This window comes from Engraulis encrasicolus, chromosome 1, assembly GCF_034702125.1.
Source record: "Engraulis encrasicolus isolate BLACKSEA-1 chromosome 1, IST_EnEncr_1.0, whole genome shotgun sequence".
In the NCBI taxonomy this organism is placed as follows: Eukaryota; Metazoa; Chordata; class Actinopteri; order Clupeiformes; family Engraulidae; genus Engraulis; species Engraulis encrasicolus.
In genome coordinates, this window is record NC_085857.1 from 28,470,849 (window position 1) to 28,497,082 (window position 26,234).

Sequence of the window (26,234 nt, forward strand, 5' to 3'; positions counted from 1 at the left end):
CAATATAACTGTCCACTTTTCCCAGCCTCTCTACTACAACCAAAATGGTTGGTAAGCCTACATCCACAAGCGAGAGCTGAGCCAGAACTTTAGTTGGACTCCTTCTATCTACGTCATGAGGCTCTGCCAGCGAGGAGCCCAATACTTCAGAAGTAGCTGTAAATTTCACATATATGTTTCAAAACACCTCTCCTGACAACATCCAGTAGGCCTATATATTTAGTTATAAATTTAACCTAAACGTTACCCTTTAAGTCCCATCTTGGCTCTTTGGAAATAGTCTTACCATTCCAAAGGCTACTTAGAAATAGCGACTATTTTAATATTTTCCCCAAAACGACATGAATCAAATCCCACGAAAAGACCAGCCATTACAAGTGACTCGTGGGGAGCTGTCCAAGCTCGTGGTGCTTAATTTTTTCCCGATATTTCCCCATTGCTGGGAACTGGCAAGTAGGCCTAGTCATAGTTCCAGACTTTACTTGATAGAATTCCAAAAGTTACTAACGGTCGCACACCTCTCAAAATCCATTCGCACTTGGATCATGGCATCCTTCACAGAACTGCAACAGTCCTGAGGCAAGATGTATAAAGGTATGGGCTTCTTTTTAATTTTGATAACAAACAAAAAAAATCTGATCTCAGAAGAATTTGTGGTAACTCTTTATAGTGAAATGTCTAGGCTTGTGTAGACAGCTGATCCCTCATTATAGGCTAGAGGGGAGCCTAACCGTATATACTGACACTTTTTTGATACCGCCATTCCGATAGGCCTTGGCTAGGCCTATTTGCTCTTAAGGCGTCCAACGTGTGTGTTAGGCACTATCAAAGAGACATCTTTTTGTCGAAACAGAAGAAGCTTTTTTACAAACAGGGAGCTCTGTTAAGACCATGTGCAGTGCAGCCAAAAAGGGGTCGTCTTGTTTTCTTGGGCAATAGGGAATAATAATGATAGGCTATGCCTAATAATAATAATAATAATAATAATAATAATAATAATAATAATAATATTGCCAAAATAATGTTCTGACTTTTATCTAAATTATTTGGTGATAGGCTATCCCTCACAACAGTGCAACAGCACATAGGCCTAATGGCGAGAGTTTTTCCCTCAGCACGTAATGAAAGCTAATCGGACGTCTAATGACAGGTGGTGCTGACGGACAGCGCATGAGGGAAAGAAGTTGCAAACTTGATCGTGTTCGGTTTCGTCAGTCCAACGGAAAACTTCTGGCTATAGAAAATGAATCTGTATTGCAACAAATCTAGTTAGGCCTAGGTCTATATAGGCTATCCAAGATATTTAATTTAGACAGAATCCTTGCAAGCCGTGCAGCATCAACGTGGTCACTGTCTGCACTTGTTCCGTTGCCTGCCTCATAGCAGAGAAGGAATGGCTTGCTGTTGTTGAGGATTTGTAACGTGGATTATCGAAACTGAAGACTTGATTTCTTCTATTGATACCTTTTTGTTTGGTATAATTACGGACAATGCAAATAACTGATTTTTGTGACGTTCGGACATTTTTGGAAGGAATATAATCGAATTAGTCCCGCCGCTTGGGTTATTGTTTTTCGCGTGCATGTGGATGAGCATAGGCTATTGAATTTGATTGAAAATAGGACATGTAATTTTTAACAAGAGTGGCATTTTTCTCGGGTGCTATGACTTCTTGCTTTGCAAGAAGACAGTCTCCGCACGGGCAAAAAGCACCATGGTCAGACCCTGGCGCGCAAGGTCATGTAGGCAGACATGAAAGACTCACTACTCCACGGGCAAATATCGGGAAAAATTAAGCACCACCAGCATGGACAGCTCCCCACGAGTCACTTATAATGGTTGGTCTTTTCCTGGGATTTGATTCATGTCGTTTGGAGGAAAATATTAAAATAGCCTTTGTAATGGTAAGAATATTTCCAAAGAGCCAAGATGGGGCTTAAGATCAATATGGGCCAGGTTTGTCTCCGTGCGTACACACACACACACACACACACACACACACACACACACACACACACACACACTCACTCTCTCTCTCTCTCTCTCTCTCTCTCTCTCTCTCTCTCTCTCTCTCTCTCTCTCTCTCTCTATGTACTATTTAATGTCGCTGTAAATTGTTGTAATGTAGCAGAAAGTGCGAGACATTCGCCCTACTCATTGCACGCAACAAGTTGTGAAATTATTTCTTAACGGTTTTAACCGCATCATTCGCGACTCTCGAGCAGTTTGAGAACTGAGAAGAATGAGAGAGAGAGAGGGCAGTGACTACCATGTCACTGAGACTATGTGTGTATTGAATCCAAGTGCAGAAAAAACATATCCATATAGATTATTACATAATGCACCATGTTATTACATTTCCATCAAAAAAAAAAAGTTGCGGCCGCATTCCGTAATAAATTTCGCATTTTGTAATAATTTATTACAAGATGAGAAAAAAGTTATTACGAAATGCGTTCAAGAAATTTATTACGAAATGCGTAAATTATTACACAATGCGGCAATTGTCACCGCATTATGTAATAATTTGTTACATTATTACATATTGCACCGTTATTACATAATGCGGCGTTACAGCCTACCAAGAAATGCAGTTATATTAAGTAGCCATCTTGCGTGAGACCCTTTCCACCTTGTCCAATCAGGTCAGAAATAATAGCAAGGAAAAACTTTTTAAAATTCATTAATTTATTTTTTGTTTATCACCTCCATATTACTCCATGTGTCCAACTGTCAGTTATTCCTCATGTGTTCACCAATCCACATCAAATGGAGACATTAGCTTGCCAGCTAATCTGCTGAGTTTTTGTCTTCCTTTCTACGCAGACATTCTGTAGATCAGTTGAGTTCTGTAGGTGAGTTCATCTCACCTTTCAACCTCCATGCTAACACAACCCACTCACATCTTCACAGACAAAGTCTATCGAAGGTCCCTCAGTCGCGATTGTCCTGGACATCATCCGAGAGGTCCGACTGGACAGGTTCCTACCGCAAGAAGTCGGGGACGCTGGCTTCCTGTCAGAGTGGTTCATGGGAAGGTTGCGTCCGTTCCTCCCCTCGGCCTCTCCAGCGTTCCTCAGTTGCATCAGCAGCAAGGCCCTCACCTGTGCTTCCTACCAGAGTGTGTAAGTAATAACCAGTAATAATAATTAAAGGAACATTTAATATGAATTTAATAGAACATTTGATTACTTATGTTACACCCTCATTTTTGTCTGCCTTGTTTTTGTGTTAGAAACTGGAATGTCAAAATTCGCCCTACCTCGCAATGGTGTAGAACCTTTTTTTAAAATCCTGGATCCGAAACATGGTCCTGATCACCACCAAAATTGAATCACTTGTTCCTTTTGTCATTTCCAAACTTCAAACTCCAAAAAATTTCATCCAAATCACTTTTATGACTTTTTGAGTTATCCTGCTGACAGACAGACAAAGTTTAAGTCACTAACAGTAATAAGCAGAGGTGTCAATCCCGGGTTAAGAACGTAAAACCCCTGCCACAAATTTGATCCAACCAGCTCTGAATCACCTGATTATTGAGCACTCAAGACAGGTAGACCAGCTACTTCTTGGAGTCACCTGTGTTGGAAGACAACTGGGGCAGAGGTTTTGCTTTCTGGACTCGACATTGACACCTCTGGTAGGGTGTTATAAACATGATTATGATATGTACTTGGGTGTATCATGTTTTGTGTTATAAATGTGCCTACCAGAGTGTGTAAACACACATGCCATTAGTGCGTTATGAAAGTGTTAATAATGCCTAGCATCTGTGTAATGTGTTACAAGCTTGCATATATCGCCTACCAGAGTGTGTAGTACACATTACATACAAGTGTTATAAACATGCTTATGACACAGTGCCCTAACTACTAAGTTTGTGATCACATTGACTCCATAGACTGTACCTTGTAATATTATGTATGCTAACCGCAAATCCATCGACTGTCAATATCGGCATGACGCAACTTTTTAGAAATAGAAACGGAGCGAGAAAAGAACTGTTAAAAATATAATTTTGCATATACAACATGACTTCAGGACAGTCCTAACAGAAACTGGAATGGAAACTATTTTGTTGCTGTGTACCACAACATGATTTGCGAATCTTTATGCTTGCAGACTCAAGGCCTTCAGTCATCAGCTGTCAGACATGAGCACATCCCAGCAGGAAGTTGTCCTCCATTACTTCATCGCTCCCTTCCTATCCAGAGCAGGTAAAGCAATACTGCAGATTCAATTGGATTTTTATTTGAAGGACAGATGTTGCATCCACTACCAACACAGAGGCAATATAAATATACAGTTAAAAGGTATTGCCACATACATATAAATTGAGCAAATATAAAATGAAATGTTGGTACTGTAGTTATTTTGAGTCCTCTGTGTTGCTCTTGCATACCACAAAAGGCCTCATTGTAGCATGAGCTAATCTCTCTCTCTCTCTCTCTCTCTCTCTCTCTCTCTCTCTCTCTCTCTCTCTCTCTCAAACAGGATCAGCGTGTGTCTCCAACAACAGTGTTGTCTGGCTCCAGTCTAATTTGGGGCCGTTCTCTGTCCTGGCAAACGCCTCCTTCCTGCTGCAACTCAATGACATATTCAAGCCGGTAAAACATGAATGCTCTGTCAGAGATTCTTTAAGTATAGAGATATGCCAACATAATAGGTTTCTATGGGCACCTAACGCGACCAGGTTCCGGTCTGCCTAAAGGGCCGTGTCATAATGCTCCTACAATGAATAGAACAGTCCTTAGGTCTGCCTCGGTCTGCCTAAGGGGGGCCATAATAGAACCAGGAAACAATGGGCCAATGGAACCTCTCTCTCTGTACTCTCTCTGGCTCTGTCATCAGACTGATATAAAAATTGCTTTATTTTGCCTTGTTTTGCTTTATTTTTTTCAACAATCACATATTTCCAGACACTACAATCAACTTTTCTTGGATGTTTCAACCGTATGTTTTCATGCTCAGACAGCCATTGATAATTGTATGCAACATCTGGATAAAACCTTAATCTTCACTCTCTTCCTCTCATACCATCCCTCCCACCCTAAACTGATCCTGTCATCCTCTCCTAATCCACACTCCTGTCCAGTTGGAGGCGCTGGAGGCTCTGTCACCTGTCCAGATAACGGAGTTGATGGTGGCTCCTCTGCCTGGCCTGGCTGACAAGGAGGAGGTCATCAACGCGGTGTTCGACTTCCTGGCTCCCATGCCAGAGAAGCTGCCGGAAATCCTGCAGAGCATCGTGGCCGTTTCTGGGCAACCGGTGAGTCCGTGATGGAAGATGTCTGATAGTTGTGAACACCGATATCTGCTGGGAAATGACGAAATCGTTTGCTGAGTGCTAGGGCTTTTGAACATCCAATACAAACCTTTAGTGAGATAACATTTTTATTGCAAGGCTGTTGTACGCTTTTGCGCAATCGTTCAGAGCGTCATAGCCATTTCTGGGCAACCGGTGAGTCTGTGATGGAAGATGGCTGATAGTTGTGAACACCGATATCTGCTGGATAGTAACTATTGTCATATCGATTGCTGAGTGCTAGTGCTTGTGATCATTCTATGCAAACCTACATTGCACACACAGGGGAAAGCGCCACTATGAGCACAATGTGTTAAGTAAGAATTTTGTCTTTTAGGACTCCCAGGACATCATCCCTTGCTCCTCTTACAAAGTTCTGTAAGTAAACCCAACAGTGTACATTGTGCACAAAATAACACGCACCCCCACACACACACACACACGCGCACACACACACATGCTTTAAAAATGTCCCCATATTCCAATGTCCCCATAATACACACACACACACATACACCCACGCACATGTGCATGCACACACACACACACACACACACAAACACACACACACACACACACACACACACACACACACACACACACACACACACACACACACACACACACACACACACACACACACACACACACACATAAACACACACACATAAACACACACACATGCACACACACACACACACACACACACACACACACACACACACACACACACATACTTTAAAAGTGTCCCCATATCCCAATATGTCCCCATAATACACACACACACATACACCCACACCCACACGCGCACGCAAACACCCACACACACAGACACACACATTCACACACACACACATGCTTTAAGAATGTCCCCATATTCCAATGTCCCCATAATACACACACACACATACATCCCCACACACACGCATGCAAACACAGACACACACACACACACACACACACACACACACACAAGCATTGCACACATGCGTGCGCGCACGCACACATAAAAAGTTGTCCCCATATCCCAATATGTCCCCATATCACAAACACACACGCACACACACACACACACACACACACACACACACACACACACACACACACACACACACACACACACACACACACACACACACACACACACACACACACACACAGTGCTGTCCTGCTAACCAATGTCCCTACTGCATTTCCCCATGTGTTGTGTGTGTTCAGATTTAACCGCATGGATCAGCTGATTCCTGTTGTGTCAGTAGGGGTGGAGATGGCCATCACCTCAACCAAGACTACACTCCTTAGCAGAGTACCACCAGGTACACATTAGTTTAAGTTACACTACAACATATGGCATTGCATTACATTACTTAATATGACAATCTATTGCATTCCATTACATTTACACACTCTCATCCAAACCCTTCTCACAAGGGTATGTCTATTACATTTCATCAAATTACGTTAGATAAGATTACATTTCACCATGTTACATTCCATTACAAAAGGACAAAATCCTCAAATATCCGCAAAAGAACAAAATTCTCAATATGCTGAAGCTATAATAAAAAATATTTTATGCCATGAAACAACGCATTTTGCAAATTGAATGCGTACATGTTGCATGTGTATGTAGGTACTGTACATGTAAGCGTAAAGCAATATTCAGACTAAGAGTTTGCAAGTTGCAATATTTGTTTGTTGTTACTGTATATTGTTAAGTAAAACTGAATATATTTGAAATATTACATTTTTAATTTCTTGTCACTTCTAGGTTGTATCATCTACAGTGGAGAGGTAAGTGTTTAACCTAGTATGACAAGGTCCTTGGTGTAGATCAGCTGTTTCCAGATTGGAAATGAGCAAGTCGTAATATATTTCTAAAGGCCCTGGGTAATGTCATATTGGTGCATTACTAATTACTATACAGTGGTTGTAAAGGTTTTTTCAGTGGCCATTTGCAGTGTTCCACTGTTGGAACGGTGTGCATTAAGGGACTTCAAGTTCTGTATTTATTCTTTTATTCATTCTATGCCCCGCATATTCGTTTCAACAAATCTAACGTTATACTTCTTTTCTGTTATATCATTCTTGTTTTCTATAGTGTAATGTCACTCCAGTTAATGGTAAGAATTTTTCGTCATTATTTTTTAAAGAAATTGAATATGAGTTTGACTACTTATTAATGTATGTGTATATTAATTATGGTATTCTATTAATTTTTTGACAGAGACGGAAATCTGTGCCAGTGTCAACAGGTGTGTAATTGCCTAAATGCAGGAGAATATAATATCATTTCATATTATAATATAATATCATAATTCTATAAGAAACATAGTATATAGTACATTTGTAATAGGAATATGTATAATAAAGACTAGTAGAAGAATGTACTGAAAAAGAGAATAGTATAGCTCTTTTTTAGCGATTCATGAAAAGGCATTTTCTTGTATATTCTCTATCGCTCTCTAGCGACACTCTCTAGCGACGCTCTCTAGCGACACTCTCTAGCGTCTAGTGTTAAAGGGACACTGTGCAGGAAATGGTCAAAAACAGTACTGCAACTATAATGCTCATTGAAACTGGGCTGCCAATTGCCAAATTTGATCTTTACATGAAAGTTTACTAAGTAATAAACAAATATTTTCTAGTATGGTCCAAGTAGAGTCATTTTTGCAGCTAAAAATGGCTATTTTTGGAAATTCAAAATGGCGGGCCATGGAGAAGATCCCCCTTTTCATGTATGAAAAGTGCAATTCTCCCAGTCATAATGAATACTTAGAATTTGATGGTGGTGGTAAGTATTCATGAAAAAGGTAACATTAGTGAATGGGCAGCATACATTCTGGAAATAAACAACTAAAAATCTCACACAGTGTCCCTTTAAATAGTTAATGTCCATTATTGCCAGTATATAATAATATAATTTCTTGTGTGTATGAAACAGCACTGCCCTGCAGCACCTCCTGGCCAGCCAGGCGGTGTCCAGCACTCTCTGCTCCTTCAGCATCCCCCAGTATGCCTGCGCTGAGGTACGAATGCTTTCATGGGTTTGTGTATTTCACTCAAATAAAATGACTGGATTGTCTGACAATGACTGAATTGGAGGGGCACTTTAATAAACAGGCTGGGGTGGTGTGCGTATATGCACGGAGAACCTGCAAGTCTATATGTGTGGTTACAGGAAGTAAAGGTTAATTGGTATTTAAATCTTTCTTCTGCTTTCCTGTAGCTGTCTGCTTTGACGTCTGAGGAGCTGGTGACGCTGTTGAATTGTAAGATGAGTGAGGATCATCCCAAGGCGACCTGGAAGCTTTTCATCACCAAAACCAAACACATCCTGGGTCACGCCCTCGACCTCTTCTCAAACACGGTAATCTTCCATTTTCATTCTTGTTTTTTTAATACTGTATACAGTGAGTCCAATATGTATTTGATCCCTTGCTGATTTTGCCGGATTGCCCACTAATAAAGACATGATCAGTCTATAAATTTATGATAATATGTATTCAAACATGGCGATACAGAATATCAAAAAGAAATTCCAGAAAATAACTTAAAATAATATATTTTAATTCATTTGTATTTAATGTAGGCAAATACGTAAGTATTTGACCCCTCTCGCTAATGAAGATAAAGTGCTTTGTGGCAAAGCCCTAGTTGTCTAGCACTGAGGTCAGATGCTTCTTTTAGTTGATGACAATGTTTGTGCATATAGCAGAAAATATTTTTGCCCATTTTTCTTTGCAGATTATCTCTAAAACATTAATAGTTTGTGGCTGTAGCTTGGCAAATGGGAGGTTCAGTTCTCTCCATAGAATTACTATAGGGTTAATATTTGGAGACTGTCTAGGCCACTTCACGACTTCAACATGCTTCTTATTGAGTCACTCCTTCATTGCTTTGCTGTATGTTGTGTATTATTGTCATGTTGGAAGATCCAAAAATGGCCCACCCTTCAGTGTAGTGGTGGAGGGAAGGACGTTTGCACTCAGGATTGCACATTACATGTCTCCCTCCATCCATTCGTTGACGATGTGAAGTTGTCCTGTGCCTTGGCCAGACAAACACCTTCAAACCATAATGATACCACTTTCATGCATGATGGTGAGGAGGGTGTTCTTAGACAGCAGTACTCTTTCTCAAAACACATTGAATTGTGTTAATGCCAAACAGCTTGATTTTGGTTTCATCTGACTACAGCACCTCCTTATCATATCCTAAACCAGTCTGATGTCCGTTGGCAAACCTCAGGTGGGACCTCAGGTGGTTCCTTCTGAAGTAGAGGTACCATGTGTGCAATACGGGATTTTAAACCTCTGCGGCATTAAGTGCTACCAGTAGTTTTCTCAGTAATTTTGGTCCCAGTAGCTTTGATATCATTGCCTAGTTCATCCCGTACAGGTCTAGGGTGCTTTCTTTCTGTTCTCATGATTATCAAATCCCTACAAAAGGTCAAATCTTGTATAGAACCCCAGACAGCCTGATGGATAGTCATTTTCTATTCCTCACATTTTGGAAGAAATGCATCAACAGCTGGGTCATTAATACCCAGTCTCTTTCTTGTGGCTTTGCAGCCCATTTAATCTTGTTCAGGTCTAAAATCTTGTCCCTGATATCATTTGACCGCTCTTTGGTCTTTCCCATGCTGGTGAGGTTGGAGTGTGACTGATTCACTCATACTATGGACTGGTTCTGCTGATTCAATGTGTCTTTTATGCATGTTAGTATGTACAGGTGACTTTAATTCAGATAAAAAGTTGATCGGAAGTGCCCATCTGGTCTGTGGGCCCGGAACTGTAATCAGTTGGTAGGGGATCAAATACTTATTTTGCTCGATGAAATGGAAATAAATTAATATATATTCTTTAAAGTTAATTTCTGGATTTTCTTTTTGATATTGTGTCTCTCCATATTAGAATACATATTATCATAACATTTATTGACGGATCATGTCTTTGTTAGTAGGCAAACCAACAAAATCAGCAAGGGATCAAATACTTATTGGACTCACTGTACATAATGTATTATATATAAGACGGGATAGGGTCGACAAAGGACCCGGGCTGGAATTGAACCCGGTGTCGCCGGTGTAGCAGTGTAGTGACCTAACGCCTGAGCCACGGCAGGGCCTTCAGTCCTGTTTCAAAATTCAGGTTTATTTAGGTTGTAATGAAGGAAAAAAAACAGATTTCCCATGTGTAATACACATATCATATAGGTGTATCATATAGGTTTTTTTTTGTTTATTGTAACTTTGTGCACTCTCTATCAGTCACTGGTTGCCACTGCTGCAGTGTTGCATTTACATGTAAAATCCCATTGACGTACTAAAGAGGGGAAAAAAAAACAAAAAAACCCAAAAGGAAAACATTTAACAGTTTGATAAGTATACATGTAAGTGGTATTGTTGTGTATAAATATGTAAATTATACGCAGTAAATGAAGACTAATAGTTGTTTTAAATTAATTTTGTAATATTCTTGTTCCAGTCTCTGTCTGCCGGTGCTGCTGTGCCCCACGTCCTGGATGCCATTGCAGAGTTCTCCTTCAGCAGCTTCAGCACTGAGCATGTGCAGGACGCGTCCTACGTGCAGCGCTGGTTCCAGACGCGTCTGCGGCCCTTCCTGCCGTTCGTCACCCCGTCCTTCCTGTCCTGCCTTGCCACCAAGAACTTCACCTGCCAAACCTTCCAGACTGTGTACGTAGTACAAACATTACATATGCACATTACATGTAAATATATCACATAGTGCATGAATTATATGTACATGTAGTTAGCTAGTTACATACTCCGTGCTTACTGTCCTGCCTTGCCACCAAGAACTTCACCTGCCAAACCTACCAGACTGTGTACATATAAACAACACTACTGAAGGGGTTATCATTAGCTGCTAGCATACCGTTCCCTTCCTGTGCTGCCTCACCACCAAGACCTTGACCTGACAAACCTACCAGACTGTGTACGTATAAACATTACGAATACACATAATAAACGTATGAATATACAGTATATCACATAGTGCATGCTTTATATGTAATTAGCTAGGAACATACCCCTCTTCCTGCCCTACCTTGCCACCAAGAACCTGCCAGACTGTGTATGTATAAACACTATCTGTATAAAATAATATACAAAGGCGTTATCATGAGCCTCGTCACCAAAGACTTCCCCTGACTTACCAGACTGTGCGAGAACAAGACAAGACAAGACAGAATATCAAACGACGGTGTAACATGACGGAATTTCAGTTGCCACGCCAAGTACGTACACGCATTACGTTACGTTGCATCATCACGTCGTGTAGCCAACATGTCATCATGCATAGGCGTATCTATGACACGCTGATTTGAACCCACTATCGCGTGTGTCCAATACACATTTTCAAGTTAACTCGTGCTCCACAACGCCCTGTGACAGGTTAAGTTTAGGGATGGTTTTGGTTTAGGCACAATTTAGGTAGAAATTCGCATAATCTCGCTGTTCTTGGCAAAAGTAAAGCAGCAGAAACATTGCTACACTGACAGGTTAGGTTTAGGGGTGGTTTTGGTTAGGGCACAGCAAAGCATATTTGCGTTCAGTAACAGAAATGTGCTGTGACAAAACAAAATCGCCGACACGGCGGGAAAACTGCGCAAACCTCGTCACGTGTCAAAAGTGCATGAAAGCGCTTTACCGTTGCGTTGAGGAGCACGCTTTAACTTCAAACTGCGTCGCACCAACACGCTTAATGCACTAGCGTGCGATACATACGCTAAAGCATGATGACAGCCTGGTGTAGCACAGGAGTTACGGTTAGATAGTAACATACCATCCCCTTCCTGTCCTCCCTCACCAAACCTACCAGATTTTATTTCTGAATATCTTCGTTGTGTTTTTTAAAGACACTGCTATTGTTTTGACTATAACTGTGTTTATAAACATTATTTCGATATATCTTTATTGTAACTAGTGTGCAGGCTATGGGACAGCACTATGAGCAAATGGACAACTCCACCCAGATAAAGGTCTACACGGACTTCATCGAGGTCTTCCTCTCTAACAAGGCTGACGCAGGTTAGGAATTTTTCCTTCCTTTAGTGATATAGCCTGTGAGTTTGGATGATGTTATTGTTGTGAATGATTTGTTATACACACATTCTTGCAGGTTGTACTGCCGGCATAGGGAAAATGATGATGATGATGATGGTGATGGTGATGATGATGATGATGATGATGATAAAGATGATGATTTGTAATATTGAACACACACACACTCTTGTAGGTTGCAATGCTCTTGTTGTTGTTGTCGATGATTTGTTATACACACATTCTTGCAGGTTGTACTGCCGGCGTAGCGAACAGTGCTGATTGGCTGTTGAAGAACTTTGGGCCGTTCTCAGCTGCTGCCTCCGTTGTGGACATGCAGAGACTTCATGGCAGCTTCAACCTGGTACACACACACACACACACACACACACACACACACACACACACACCTGTGCATAAAAAATGCAGGCACGCAGGCACACACACACAAACACACACACACACACACACACACACACACACACACACACACACACACACACACACACACACACACACTGTCCACAGACATCCTGGTACTGTCCAGGTTATAATGTACATATAATTAAGTATACATTTATTATTTAGTGTTAACACTGTTCCCTTCCTGTTTTCTCTCCCCCAGATGGAGGCCCTGCCGCGTCTGACTCTACTGCAGCTGCTGGAGGCGTCTGTGACTCCCGGACTGTTGAGCAGCGCAGCCCAGGCCACAAGCCTCTTACAATACGTACCAGACCACCTACTGGTCGAATACTACACCAGACTGGCCGCCGGCGCACAGGTATACACTATAACACACACCACACACACACACACACACACACACACACACACACACACACACACTATACACACACACACTATACACACACACACACACACACACACACACACACACACACACACACACACACACACACACACACACACACACACACACACACACACACACACTCACATACACACACACACTGAGAGGCACAATATCTACCTGTGCAGTTATCATCCCGTTCCCTGCAATTGATTCCAATACCTGGATATCTTTTTCATATCATTCCATTTGAATGTCCAATCGACTGACTGCTAATGGTATTTTTTTATCATATCATAACAGTATGTTATCGATCATCCTCCTCTGTAGTCAAATTGTGAATGTCTGTCACTATCACTTCCAGTGTGTATCAATCAATCACAAATACATGTCTCCCTTATGTCCAGAACATGGCTACATTGACTGCTATTACCTGTACAGAGACATCAATCTTCCTCTGGCATTGATTGCTAATGTCTAAAATCTCAAAATGTATCAATCATCTGCTCATGTGTATCTGTACTGTTTCCAGGGCCTATCTATTGCTGCTCTCAGATTATTGACTGATAATGTCTGCGCCTCACATTCTCAAAACATATCAATCACCTGCTAATGTGTATATGTGAGTGATTCTCTAATTCGCCTACACTTTTAAGTCCGTGGATTTTATTTGGCAATTCCACTAACTATTAACTGCATCCAATGATGTTTTGGACATTAGAAAACATTTATCTTTCATATAATACAGAAAGTGTAGACATAGCATTATTTCCCTCAGCAAGAATGAATATTTAATACTGGTTTTGGGCGTTTTCATGCCGTCCTGTTTTCCAAATGTCAGATTCAGTCTTCATATTAGCATGTAAAGAAACTTGTTTTGCCCAAGACGATTGCAAATGTTGATTCACAGCAATCATCACAATATGACAAAACTGTCAGAAAGACCACTGTCCTTTCCATTATACATGAAATTTGCCATTTTGTGTGTGTCCACGAAAACTGTGTTAACCGTGTCACGGTCTGAAACCTCCTCCATAAATCAGTAATGGTTTGGTCTTAGGCCATACGAATAACATCACGTGATGTCATAACCTCTTTGGCAGGATACGGGAAGACTTTTTGGTACATTTTGAGCTCCATCCTTCCATAATTTAATCCATTCTTTTTCATGTTCTCATAGCGGGAAAATTGCCTGTCAACGGTGTTATCAACATATTCATAAGAATCTGAATTAGAAATCACATGTAGAAAAACACAGATAAAGCATACAGATACATGAATTGATTAAGGTGTTGTGGTGGAACTTCTGAGGTCCTCAGTTAGCACAACATCATAAAAATGGCTGAAATGTCAACGGTGTTACCGTCAATGGTGTTACAATTAAGTATGACAGTCAGGGTTGCCAGATGAGGCTAATGATTTCCAGCCCAAAAAATGATCAAAATCCGCCCTAAAAACCCGCCCAATTCTATTGATTTATATGGCAGTGGGAAGGTTTTTCTGATAGATGCCATTTTTACCCGCACACGGCCATCCTAAGCAGCCCAATTGGGCGGGAACCAGCCCAATCTGGCAACACTGATGACAGTTGAGGAGGAGTATGTTTTTGCCAATTTATATCCATATTGACAGACAAACAAACAAAATAATTTGTGTTCTAGGGAGATGGGTTTGTCTGCTCTGTTTTTTCTCCTAAAAAAGTGCCGACTTGTTCCCCTGCACTGTTGACCGTAACACAGTTGAGTAACACCGTTGACTGTTTTGAAAGTGTTTTTGCGCTATTGATCCCTTATGTGTTGGAAAAATCCTATGAACATACACTAGGGATTATCTCTGGAGAAGGAAGTCTTGTGTAAGGAGGGTGATTATATTCAAATCAGACGTTACATGGATTTATGATGAAAAATGTGTCAGTCTGTATCACAGTGACTCATAAAATCCTACTTATGAAGCTCAACAATCACATTTTCTATATCAGTTGCACAGATTAATGACAACATTACTGCTAAGGGACATAAGCACTTTCAAACATATATTGTTTCAACTCTGTAGTATTTTTATATATGTTTGAAATGACATAGTATTTGTCCATAACACTGTTGACAAAATAATTAAGCAAATGTTCGCTTTTATTAGAGTATTATCAAATGATTTAAGATTAAGCTTGGCAATTTGTTTGTTTGGAAACTTAAATATATACACTATGTAAACATCTAGGTCATTTAGTTGGAAAAAAATACTGATAATTGACATTTTGCTTTTGCCAAAAGCGTAGGGGAATCGTAGAATCACTCATGTACTGTACTGTTCCAGGGCGTATCTATTGCTGCTGTTATCCACTGATATTATTACTCCTCCTAGATTATTGACTGCTAATATCTGTCTCTCCCGTGTCCAGGACGTATCGATCCCTGCCCCGATCCGCTCGGCGATGCTGCAGAACGTGTTTGATCGTGCCAACCTGACTGATTCGTCCGTGCCTGACGCTGACGTCCTTCTGTGGCTCAACGACCGCCTGGCCTTCCTGCTGCCGAACCTCGTGCCAAATCAAGTGGCGCCCTATTTTGACATCATCAGGCTGCGACAGTGCGGCACCACCCAGCAGGCGTAAGGAGCAGACACTCACTTGCCCACAAAGAGATATGCACAGAATATATGTACATACACATACACTTACAATTATGATCATTTACACGAACAACACATAACGTGGCGCCCTGTTATGACATCATCAGGCTGCGACAGTGCGGCACCAGCCAGCAGGCATAAGGAAATGGCACATATGATCATGATACACCTTTTACACATTTGGAGTTGAATAACTGAGGTAATTTCTGTAGTTGTTTTTTAATGTTTAATTCTTGTGGATGTCCTTGTTAATGACCATCCTGACACATCCTATTCTAAGGTCTGTCCTCATGCGTTCAGTGACCTTTAGTGTGTGTGTGTGTGTGTGTGTGTGTGTGTGTGTGTGTGTGTGTGTGTGTGTGTGTGTGTGTGTGTGTGTGTGTGTGTGTGTGTGTGTGTGTGTGTGTGTGTGTGTGTGTGTGTGCGTGCGTGCGTGCGTGCGTGCATGCGTGTGTGTGGATTTTCTCCAATACTGTTTGGATCGGTAATCCTTCCCTGTGTAACGATCCAAATAAATGTGTGTGTGTGTGTGTGCGTGTGCCTGTGCGTGTGCGTGTGCGTGTGCGTGTGCGTTTGCGTGTGTGTGTGTGTGTGTGTGTGCGGGTGTGTGTGTGTGTGTAGTGTGGCCCTTCTGAATGGCACCCTGGCCAGCCTTCCTGATGACACCCAGGGCCTGGTGTACATGCAGATCATCAGTCTACTGACAGGTACAACACACACAATTCTCTCAACCCAATTTAGTCTGATGCTGCGTATACGTTTTTTGAATTACGCTTTTTGTATTAACTACTCCTAGAACCCTCCCCTCTGCGTTGCTATGGAAATGGCAGCTTCTATTCCTTCCTGGAGATGACCTTCATGGGCTTCCAGTTCCCCAACCTCACCACCTTCATGACACTACTGCCAAGCAGCCGCAAAGTAGAGGTGAGAGAGAGAGAGAGAGAGAGAGAGAGAGAGAGAGAGAGAGAGAGAGAGAGAGAGAGAGAGAGAGAGAGAGAGAGAGAGAGAGAGGGAGTATGCGTGTGCGTCAGGGATGGAAATAAGCACCCGTCCACCTGCCAATGACGGTTACATTTCAGTGGTGACTGGTAGATTTTTCAACCCACCAGTCACTTTGACTGGTTAAAAACAGTGAGTGACTGGTAGATTTTGAAATCTACCTGCCACCGTGACTGGTGGGGAAAAAAACTTCAGTTCCACCCCTGGTGTGCGTGTGCGTGTGCGTGTGCGTGTGCGTGTGCGTGTGCGTGTGCGTGTGCGTGTGCGTGTGCGTGTGCGTGTGCGTGTGCGTGTGCGTGTGTTTCAGCCCCTTCATGACACTACTGCCAGACATGCGCAGAGTAGGGGTGCACTGTTGGGTGTCTACAGAAAGTCACTAATATGAAAAACACTAATGTGTATTTTGTCCTCTTATCATTCGTCTCATTTTCTCTCAGTTGATCAACTCCATCCCTCCATCTCAACTGGGGAGCTTCCTCAATAGGCCCAGTGCGCTGGACGACGACACCAAACTCTGCCAGCTCTTGGGAGACTACAGGGAGACAGCACAGTTCCTGGCAACGGTTTGTGGCGTTTTTCTTTTTTTTGCCTGATATTCTTCTTCAAACTCTTGTTCACTGACATCAACCTGTCTCCAGCAGGCATTCTCTTCCTCCCCCATGTAAAATGATCTCATTTTCTCATTCTCTCGTGCTCTCCTAAAACTGGCTTTCTATGTCCAGGAGAATGTTCCATAATGTTCCAAACCATTGTTCTCCAACATTCTCTCAAGATTTTTCCAGTAGAATGTTCTTCGTGTTCTTCAAAATGTTCATGTTCTAACATTCTCTTGTGCTCTCCTCCAACTGCCTCCTCCCTTCAGGAGAACATTCCAGAATCCAGCCGGCCCTCCATCCTGCCGTGTGTGTGGCCCCTGGCCCTGGCTTCCTCCTCCGTGGCGGAGGCCGACCTCTGGTTCGACAGGAGCCTCACGCGTTACCTCCCCTACCTCAACAAGAACCTCATCAGTTACTCCGCACTACAAGACGCTCGCTGCCTGGCCTTCAGAAAGTTGTGAGTTTGTGTGTGTGTGTGTGGATGGGGGGTAGATGTGATTGTGTGTGTGAGTGTGTGTGTGTGTGTGTGTGTCGGATGGGGGCAATAGGTGTGTTTGTGTGTGTGCGTGTGTGTCTGTGTCTGTGTCTGTGTCTGTGTCTTTGTCTTTGTCTGTGTCTGTGTGTATTGGGGACTTTTTTTTAATTTAGTCGAAATTATTCAGTACTAGAGGGTGTTGTTTCACTCAATATGTTTTAATCGTCACCCAGGCTGTTTCTAAGTTAGTCAGTTTCTAAACATTGCATGTTTTTGTTTACAGTGTTGATGTAACTGAGAACCATGACTACAGCTCTGCCGACTTCACGATGATGGACGTGTACTCAACCGTATACAGCTACCTCAACACAGGTTAGTAAACTTGGAGACATAGTTAATATGCGTAGACAGTAGACCCACACACACCACAGGTTAGATAAGTCATAGTGGATACACATCACCCCAGTGGTGTAGTCTAAATTTCAGGGATTTCAGTATACCCACTTAAATTGATTGATCCATTGTTTTGAATAGCACAAATATATACAGTATACCCACTTCAAAAAAATCTCAAATATACAGTATACCCACCATAAAAAAATAGACTACACCACTGCATCACCCACTCATACAGTCCAAAGCTACCTCTACGTGTAGGTAAACTTAAAGCCACACACAGCACCCACACGAACAATGTCCCCTTTCCACAGGTTGGAAAACGTACACACATGTACATAGCTACCTTTCCACACGTCGTTAAACAAGCTGGGCTCAAACTACAGGACTTTAAAATGGTCTTGTTTTTGATGTCTGGTGGGGCCGCACACATACGTAAAGAGAATCACAACTGACAGTCTTATCTCCACTTCATAAACACAGACACAACACCAAACATTCTATTTCCAGACGTACAAATCAAACATGTTTAATATCTACGATTTGTGGTCAACAAATTCTATCTTAGAATGTAGCACGTGAAGAAAGAAACTTGCCCAACAATCGCTCCTAGCTCTTCTTAAAACCGAGAATCAGGCTGATAAATGTGTAGTTTAGCCCGCTTTTACAGCCATGTACTGTAAACCTACAGCCACACACAGCACCAACATACACTCTACTGCGCACACACACCTACCTTTTTCACAGGTTAGTCATATAGTGACATACAAAATGAAATGACATTAAAATGAAATCGTGTTGTTGTTCTTCTTCTTCTTCTTCTTCTTCTTCTTCTTCTTCTTCTTCTTCTTCTTCTTCTTCTTCTTCTTCTTCTTCTTCTTCTTCTTCTTCTTCTTCTTCTTCTTCTTCTTCTTCTTCTTCCAGACCCCAAACCCAGATGTTACAACGCCTCCTCCCCTGACCTGAGCTCCCTTTCCTGGTTTGATGATTACATGGGCCTCTTCATCCAGTTCATCTCCCTGGAGGATTTCAACACTTTTGGAGGCTCAAGTGTGAGTAGCGCCATCTAAAGTATTGGGGTGGGAATGGAAAGTAGCTCTCGATCTCTCTCCCTTCCACTCTACCGCTCATCTCTCTCGTTGTACATCCCCTCTTGGTCTCCTCTTTCTTTCTCTCTCTCAACTTCTCTTTTTCACTCTGATTATTGACTTGTGTGAGTGGAAACCTCTAATGCAGTTATTCCCAACCATGGCCGTAACTACCATTGAGGACACAGAGAGAGGTCATGTCCTCAGTATTTTTTTAAGAAATGTCAGATTTATCTATGATGAAAATCGATCTATAATCAACAATGATGAATTCAGTCTGTATACGCCACCCCCATTTATCCTCAAGACAGTGATTAAATAAAACAAGCTTAAGAGTTTGACTGAAGAATTTGAGGCATTCTAAATGTACAGTATGCAGTACAGCACGCAGTATTTGACCTCTGTATTTTAAAATGTCTCGTTACGGCCCTGTTCCCAACCAGGAATACGTGTATCAATAGGGGTACCCAAGCTCACTGTTTGGAGCACATTGGGAGCGCCTTGGGATTCAAAGCATGACTGCAAGTGTGCTCATGGTATGACAAAAAGGCTTAGGGGGTATCCAAGACAAAAAAAGGGTGGGAAATATTGTTCTAATGCAGTGTTTCTCAACCTTTTTTGATCAAACGCCCCCTTGGCCTCATCACAAGCCTCCCAACGTCCCCTTAACCTCATGATAAGCCTGACAACGCCCCCTTAGTATTAAAAAAATGCCGGTAAATGGACTAATGCCCCCCAAATGGCAACTATGCACCGCCCCCTCTCAGCTGTAACCTTCCCAACGCCTCCTCAACACCCCCTGGGGGGCTGTACTGCGTAGAGAAACGCTATTCTAATGGGTTGGAATGGTAGTAAAGTGGTAAAGTGAATAGGTGCACAGATAGCTGTTGACTGCATGGTCTGAAAAACACACTGAAGAAGCATTAACAAAAGATCCCACCGCATATCTAGCACTTTGTTTCTCTATCCCACTCTGCCTCTAATGGTGTGCTTTTTATCGCTCTCTCTCTCCCTCCCTCTTTGAGTTTTTTGTCCTCTGATTCACTCATCATCTCTCTTTCTCTTTCTCTTCCTTTCTCTCTCTCTCCTTCTCTCTCTCTCTCTCTCTCTCTCTCCCTCCCTCTTTTTTTGTCTCCCTCTTTTTTGTCCTCTGATTCACTCATCATCTCTCTCTCTCTCTCTCTCTCTCTCTCTCTCTCTCTCTCTCTCTCTCTCTCTCTCTCTCTCTCTCTCTCTCTCTCTCTCTCTCTATGCCACGATTAAATATCTCCCTCTCTCTCTTACTTTTTCAGCTCCAACTGTTCACCCCTAACCTTAAAAACCTGAGGCTCCTCAATGTGACCGACATGCCCACCAATGTCTCAGCTCTCTACGTGGAGCTGCTCTACGCCCTGGATCCCTCCTTCAAAGCCATCAAGTGAGTCAGGTTTCCATGACGATAATCCAGCTTTCACCAGGACTGACTTACTGTACCTTGTCATCTCTCTGTGTCTCTGTGCCTGTGTCTGTGTCTGTTTCTCTCTCTATCTCTGTCCCTCACTCTGTCTTACTCTGCAATATATTTCTGGCTACGCAAAAATTGAAAAATCTCTCTCTCTCTCTCTCTGTTTCTCTCTCTGTTTCTCTCTCTCTCTCTCGCTCTATATGCTTTAATCAGCTCTTAATCGACTTTAAAAATAATAATAATTTGCCTATTTCTTTGTTTCTTTCCAGCCTCCCCGTACTCCTGCGTTGTTCAGCTCCCGCTATAGCGTTCACCAACCTCACCATTGACGAGACCATGGTGCTCAGTGACACCCTCCGAGACAACTGCTCCTCCATCGACCCCGACGTACGTATGGCATTGTGTCTTTACATCCTGGTGTGTGTGTGTGTGTGTGTGTGTGTGTGTGTGTGTGTGTGTGTGTGTGTGTGTGTGTGTGTGTGTGTGTGTGTGTGTGTGTGTGTGTGTGTGTGTGTGTGTGTGTGTGTGAAGAAAATACTGCAGCAAATATTGCATTCACAGGACTCACCTTTAAAAGCTTTGCTTAAACACTGCTGTAATGGCTGCCCCTGTCTGTGTTGTCTGTGTTCACCTGTTTCTGTGCATTCGCCAGCTGTCTACAGTGCATGTGTGTCAAGTAAAGTTGTGGTGCGCACATCCAAGACGCAGGTGCAGGTTAAAAAAAGTCACTAGAACGATGAACAAAAAGATGAATGTCCGCACACTGCTTCCCAGTGGCGGAACAATTGCACACAGGGCCCCAGGGCAAAACACTGATAGGGCCCCCATATGGCCTGCCATGGTCACAATAGGGCCCCCACCACCAATAGAGAATGGCCCTGGGCCCAGGGGCAAATGCCCCACTTGCCCCGCCTATAGCTCCGCCTCTGCTGCTTCCGTTGCTTTCTTTATTTTTCAAGTACAGTGTATGTGTGCACATGCCTGATCCTGTTTGCACTCAGAGGCGCATCTTGCCACCAGGCAAGGCAGGCAGCCGCTTGGGGCCCCCAAGCCCCTAGATAGGGGATAACAGCCCACACTTTACCACAGTAGTGGCAATTTTGGTTCAAATGTTCATTATTTAGCATTTTCACTTGGGGCCCCACCTAACCCTAGAATCGCCTCTGCTTGCACTGCACTGTATGTTCCCCAGGTGTCTGCAGTCCTGAGCAGCAGCGTGGAGACCATCACCCCCGACTCATTACATTGAATGTATTGGGTGGGGGGCCCTCTCAGATGACTTTGTCCTGGGCCCATACAAAGCTGTCAGCGGCCCTGTGTTTGTGTGTACTCACATCCTTATGATATATTCACGTTACACATTCACTTATACGGTATATATTTACCTGTTCCCCAGGTGTCTGCAGCCCTGAGCAGCAATGTGGAGACCATCACCCCCGACTGCATCTCCATGCTGGGCAACTCCAGCACGGGCTTCAGCACGGGCCAGCTGAGCGGGGCCAGTGCCATGGTGATCTTCCAGTCCATCACCACCCTCAGTACCGTGGTGGGATGGAACCACGGCCAGGCCATGACGCTCGTGCAGAAATTGATCGCCTCCGGGATGTTTACGGTAAGTTACAAGGGTGTGTGTGTGTGTGGTGTGTGTGTGTGTGTGTGTGTGTGTGTGTGTGTGTGTGTGTGTGTGTGTGTGTGTGTGTGTGTGTGTGTGTGTGTGTGTGTGTGTGTGTGTGTGTGTGTGTGTGTGTGTGTGTGTGTGTGTGTATGCGTGTTTTGTGGTTGGAGTGTGTGTGTGTGTGTCTGTGGGAGATTGTATTCAAGTGAGTGTAAATTTACGCACACTGAACTATTTTCTCCTTTGATTGAAAATAGAAATGATCTAAGGATGCTGGGTACTGTGATCGCTGGCATTAGATTACATTAGATTAGATTACAGTGGACTTTATCTTAAATCAATTTCTAAATTAACTTCACTAAACTTATCTTAACTTAACTTAGCTAAATTTAACTTAGCTTAATTTAACTTTACTTAGCTAAACGTAACTTAGCTAAACTTTACTTAACTTAACTTAACTTAACTTAACTTAACTTAACTTAACTTAACTTAACTTAACTTAACTTAACTTAACTTAACTTAACTTAACTTAACTTAACTTCTCTCCTGCCCATGGCAGGCACTCTGGAGTCCGCCCTTCACCGTCTCTCACGACTTCCTCTGTGCTTTCTCTCATGTTGTCCATGACAGATGGAAAATAAAAATGAATCTGATTGCGGGAGTTATATTAGATTATATAAGATTGACCTTTAGCTCATCTTAACTTCACATCACTTCACTTCACTTCACTTTACTTCACTTTACTTTACTTTACTTTACTTTACTTTACTTTACTTTACTTCACTTTACTTTACTTTACTTTACTTTACTTTACTTTACTTCACTTTACTTCACTTTACTTCACTTTACTTTACTTTACTTTACTTTACTTTACTTTACTTTACTTTACTTTACTTTACTTTACTTCACTTCACCTCTCCTCTCCACAGATCCAAAACAAAAATGACCTGCTGATGTTGGGCACTCTGATCGCTGGTGTGCCCTCATCCATCATCGGCACTATCCAGCCAGCCGAGATCCTACTGGCAGCTCAGACGCAATCCATCGTCACCAACCTCATATCGGCACCCACCATCATCCAGCAGACCTTCGTCACCCAGGTGAGACAGAGAGAGAGAGAGAGAGAGAGAGAGAGAGAGAGAGAGAGAGAGAGAGAGAGAGAGAGAGAAAGAAAGAGAGAGATAGAGAGAGAGAGAGAGAGAGAGAGAGAGAGAGAGAGAGAGAGAGAGAGAGAGAGAGACAGAGAGAGAGAGAGACACAGAGAGAGAGAGAGACACAGAGAGAGAGACACAGACAGTCAGTGTGTGTGTGGAGACAAATGCCTGTTGGATAATATACAAACACACACATAAAGTTAATTATGGCTCAGCGCTCTTGAGTAAGTCAGTTGCTCTTTCTCTTGAGTCAGTGAGCCAGTGCTCTTAAGCAAGGCACCTAACCCCACATTGAAGCCGACAAGGAGGGGGGCAAAGGGGTCAGTTGTCCCGTGCCCAAGGAGACGGGGGGGGCCATAATTGGGCCCTCATTGAATTTAATTTATTGGGGTGGGGGGCCTTTTTTCTGATGACTTTGTCCTGGGCCCAGCAAAAGCTGTCAGCAACCCCTCTTTTATTCACGCCATAGCTCATCTCTGAATACATACATTAACAGTGGGGTTCATTCTAAACAACAAATGAAAAGCAAAGTCCGGCAATACTGATGCCACTCACCATGGATTCACTGTAAATGTAATGTAATGTAAATTTACAAAACAAAAAAAAGGGGGGTTCCACGCGCTTCTGTTTTTGCATCTGGTGCATCAACGGGAGGGAGGCAGGTAATCTTGAACGAAGAGAAGACACCGGAGCAGCTCAGATGGGATGCTTTTTCTTTTTAATTCAAGTGCACAACATGTTAGGGACTAACGTTTCGATGGCAAGCCATCTTCATCAGAGTCCAAAGTAATGTAAATTTATTTTTAATTTGTTTACTCATGCAATATATGTCCCTCCACAGCTCATCTCAGTGAACTCAGCGGTGGGCTCGATTCTGACCAACGTGCCCAGTGTGTTGGCCACTCAGATCCCGAGGAACTACCTGCAGGGTTTCTCTGGCTCCACCGAGGTCATCACCTTGCTGAACCAGAAAATATGGACCCAGAGCCAGGTATGCTTGTGCATGATACATGGGTTATTTTGTTTATAAACACAGTGTTGTGAGGAGGGACAACACACTGGCAGCCAACCATGTGAGCTAATTTTTTTGACTGACAGTGGTTTCCAACAGTCAGAGGTTGAGTTGTGCGCAGCCAGGATCGCGCAGCCAGGAGAAAACAAAAATTTAGAACCCATGTATATCTTGAATATACAAACAAAACAACAGAAGCACAAATACATATTCATAGTATCAATGTCATGACCAATAAAGACTATAGAGATAGAGTGGCATACTTAGGTCATCAGAACGTATACGACATGGCCGTGAGGGGAGTCACTTTCTTATTCTACGGTCAGTACTGTCTGCATGGTTAAGTGCAATGCAATGCCACTCCCGCAAGGGCTGGAGTGTGGAACTGGTCATAGGACACAATGAATTTTTGACAGCTGTCTTTAATTATCCCCTGCAGTTAATGCTGACCGACAGCTGTAGTCAATTTGGCCACAAAACTGAACACTGACAACCGGCCATCCTCTTTCGACCAATTTGTCAGAGTTTCCAGTATCACAATTTTTATCCATCACGGCATCGCACTGTCCTACACCATGGCCAATGCATTTTCAAGATTTCTTCTCCATTCTACTTTCTTTGGTCATGACCTATCGAACTGAAAGAGACCAGCGCCTCGTTCTGATAATTACCTGCACTCTTAAAGAGCAAGCGCAGTATCTCCCCACCAATACACACAGTGGCAAGTGGAAGAAAATAGACCTGTTTCACTTGATTCTAATACTTGGTATGGTAACATAGGGCAGCCGTGGCCTAATGACTAGGGAGATGGACTTAAGATCACAGGGTTGCAGAGGGTTTGAATCCCACCCTTACCTCTACCTACACCTTCTCCATTCATGGCTGAAGTACCCTTGGGCAAGGCACCTAACGCCCACATTGCTCCAGGAACTGTAGCCAATACCTTGTGAATAACTGTTAGTCGCTTTGGCTAAAAATGTCAGCTAAGTGTAATGTAATGTGATGTAATGCATTACTTCATAATAACGGTACATTTCAAAGCTTAATTAACACTTAGTAAATGTTGAACTAATTGTTGAATTAGAAAATACCCGGACAAAGAGCTGTAATACCATGAACCAACCCTAACCCTAACCCTAGATGTACTGTAAGTACAAAATTGGTACATGGTGTTACACTGGTATTGCATGGTATTTAATATTGTTACACTGGTTATTACACTGTACCTAATGTGGAAGATCCACTGTAATAGTGAACCATTAAAATAAAGTGTTACCCATTTTTTTTCTGCACCCATACTTCCTTTTTGCTTTAAATCAAATAATACGATAAACAAGCTGCCCAAGTATTTTTTTCATGTTAAAATATTGCTAATAGGAGGTTAAAAAAAAAGAGATATGTTGACGTTGATGATTGATATAATTTCAATATAAAGAAATGTGGGTAACACTTTACTTGACGCCGGTGTCATATGCATGTCATTGCAGTGTCATAATAGTGTCATGACACAGTCATAGACAAGTCATAAACATTCTGTCCATGTCATAAGCATTCAAATGTCACTTAAGGCCAACAGTCATAAAATGTTTATGACATGGACATAATGTTTATGACACGTGCATAACTGTCTATTATGACACTGTAA

The 26,234-nt window shown here is 42.5% G+C and overlaps 1 protein-coding gene across 1 annotated transcript in view; it reads left to right on the plus strand.

The window, feature by feature from the left end:
• LOC134456870 (uncharacterized) overlaps positions 1–26,234 on the plus strand; it is a 123,745-nt gene that overhangs the window by 77,704 nt on the left and 19,807 nt on the right. The window contains exons 90-116 of the mRNA XM_063208480.1: positions 2,914–3,125; positions 4,123–4,217; positions 4,495–4,607; positions 5,096–5,269; positions 5,643–5,683; positions 6,524–6,621; positions 7,077–7,099; positions 7,407–7,428; positions 7,533–7,560; positions 8,250–8,334; positions 8,535–8,675; positions 10,795–11,003; positions 12,256–12,359; positions 12,623–12,735; positions 12,997–13,152; positions 15,581–15,789; positions 16,432–16,517; positions 16,607–16,734; positions 17,247–17,372; positions 17,672–17,862; positions 18,164–18,252; positions 19,201–19,328; positions 20,657–20,781; positions 21,078–21,195; positions 22,205–22,420; positions 23,353–23,523; positions 24,419–24,568. Coding sequence (XP_063064550.1) covers positions 2,914–3,125; positions 4,123–4,217; positions 4,495–4,607; positions 5,096–5,269; positions 5,643–5,683; positions 6,524–6,621; positions 7,077–7,099; positions 7,407–7,428; positions 7,533–7,560; positions 8,250–8,334; positions 8,535–8,675; positions 10,795–11,003; positions 12,256–12,359; positions 12,623–12,735; positions 12,997–13,152; positions 15,581–15,789; positions 16,432–16,517; positions 16,607–16,734; positions 17,247–17,372; positions 17,672–17,862; positions 18,164–18,252; positions 19,201–19,328; positions 20,657–20,781; positions 21,078–21,195; positions 22,205–22,420; positions 23,353–23,523; positions 24,419–24,568 — 3,351 coding nt within the window. The remainder of the gene's footprint in view (positions 1–2,913; positions 3,126–4,122; positions 4,218–4,494; positions 4,608–5,095; positions 5,270–5,642; positions 5,684–6,523; positions 6,622–7,076; positions 7,100–7,406; positions 7,429–7,532; positions 7,561–8,249; positions 8,335–8,534; positions 8,676–10,794; positions 11,004–12,255; positions 12,360–12,622; positions 12,736–12,996; positions 13,153–15,580; positions 15,790–16,431; positions 16,518–16,606; positions 16,735–17,246; positions 17,373–17,671; positions 17,863–18,163; positions 18,253–19,200; positions 19,329–20,656; positions 20,782–21,077; positions 21,196–22,204; positions 22,421–23,352; positions 23,524–24,418; positions 24,569–26,234) is intronic.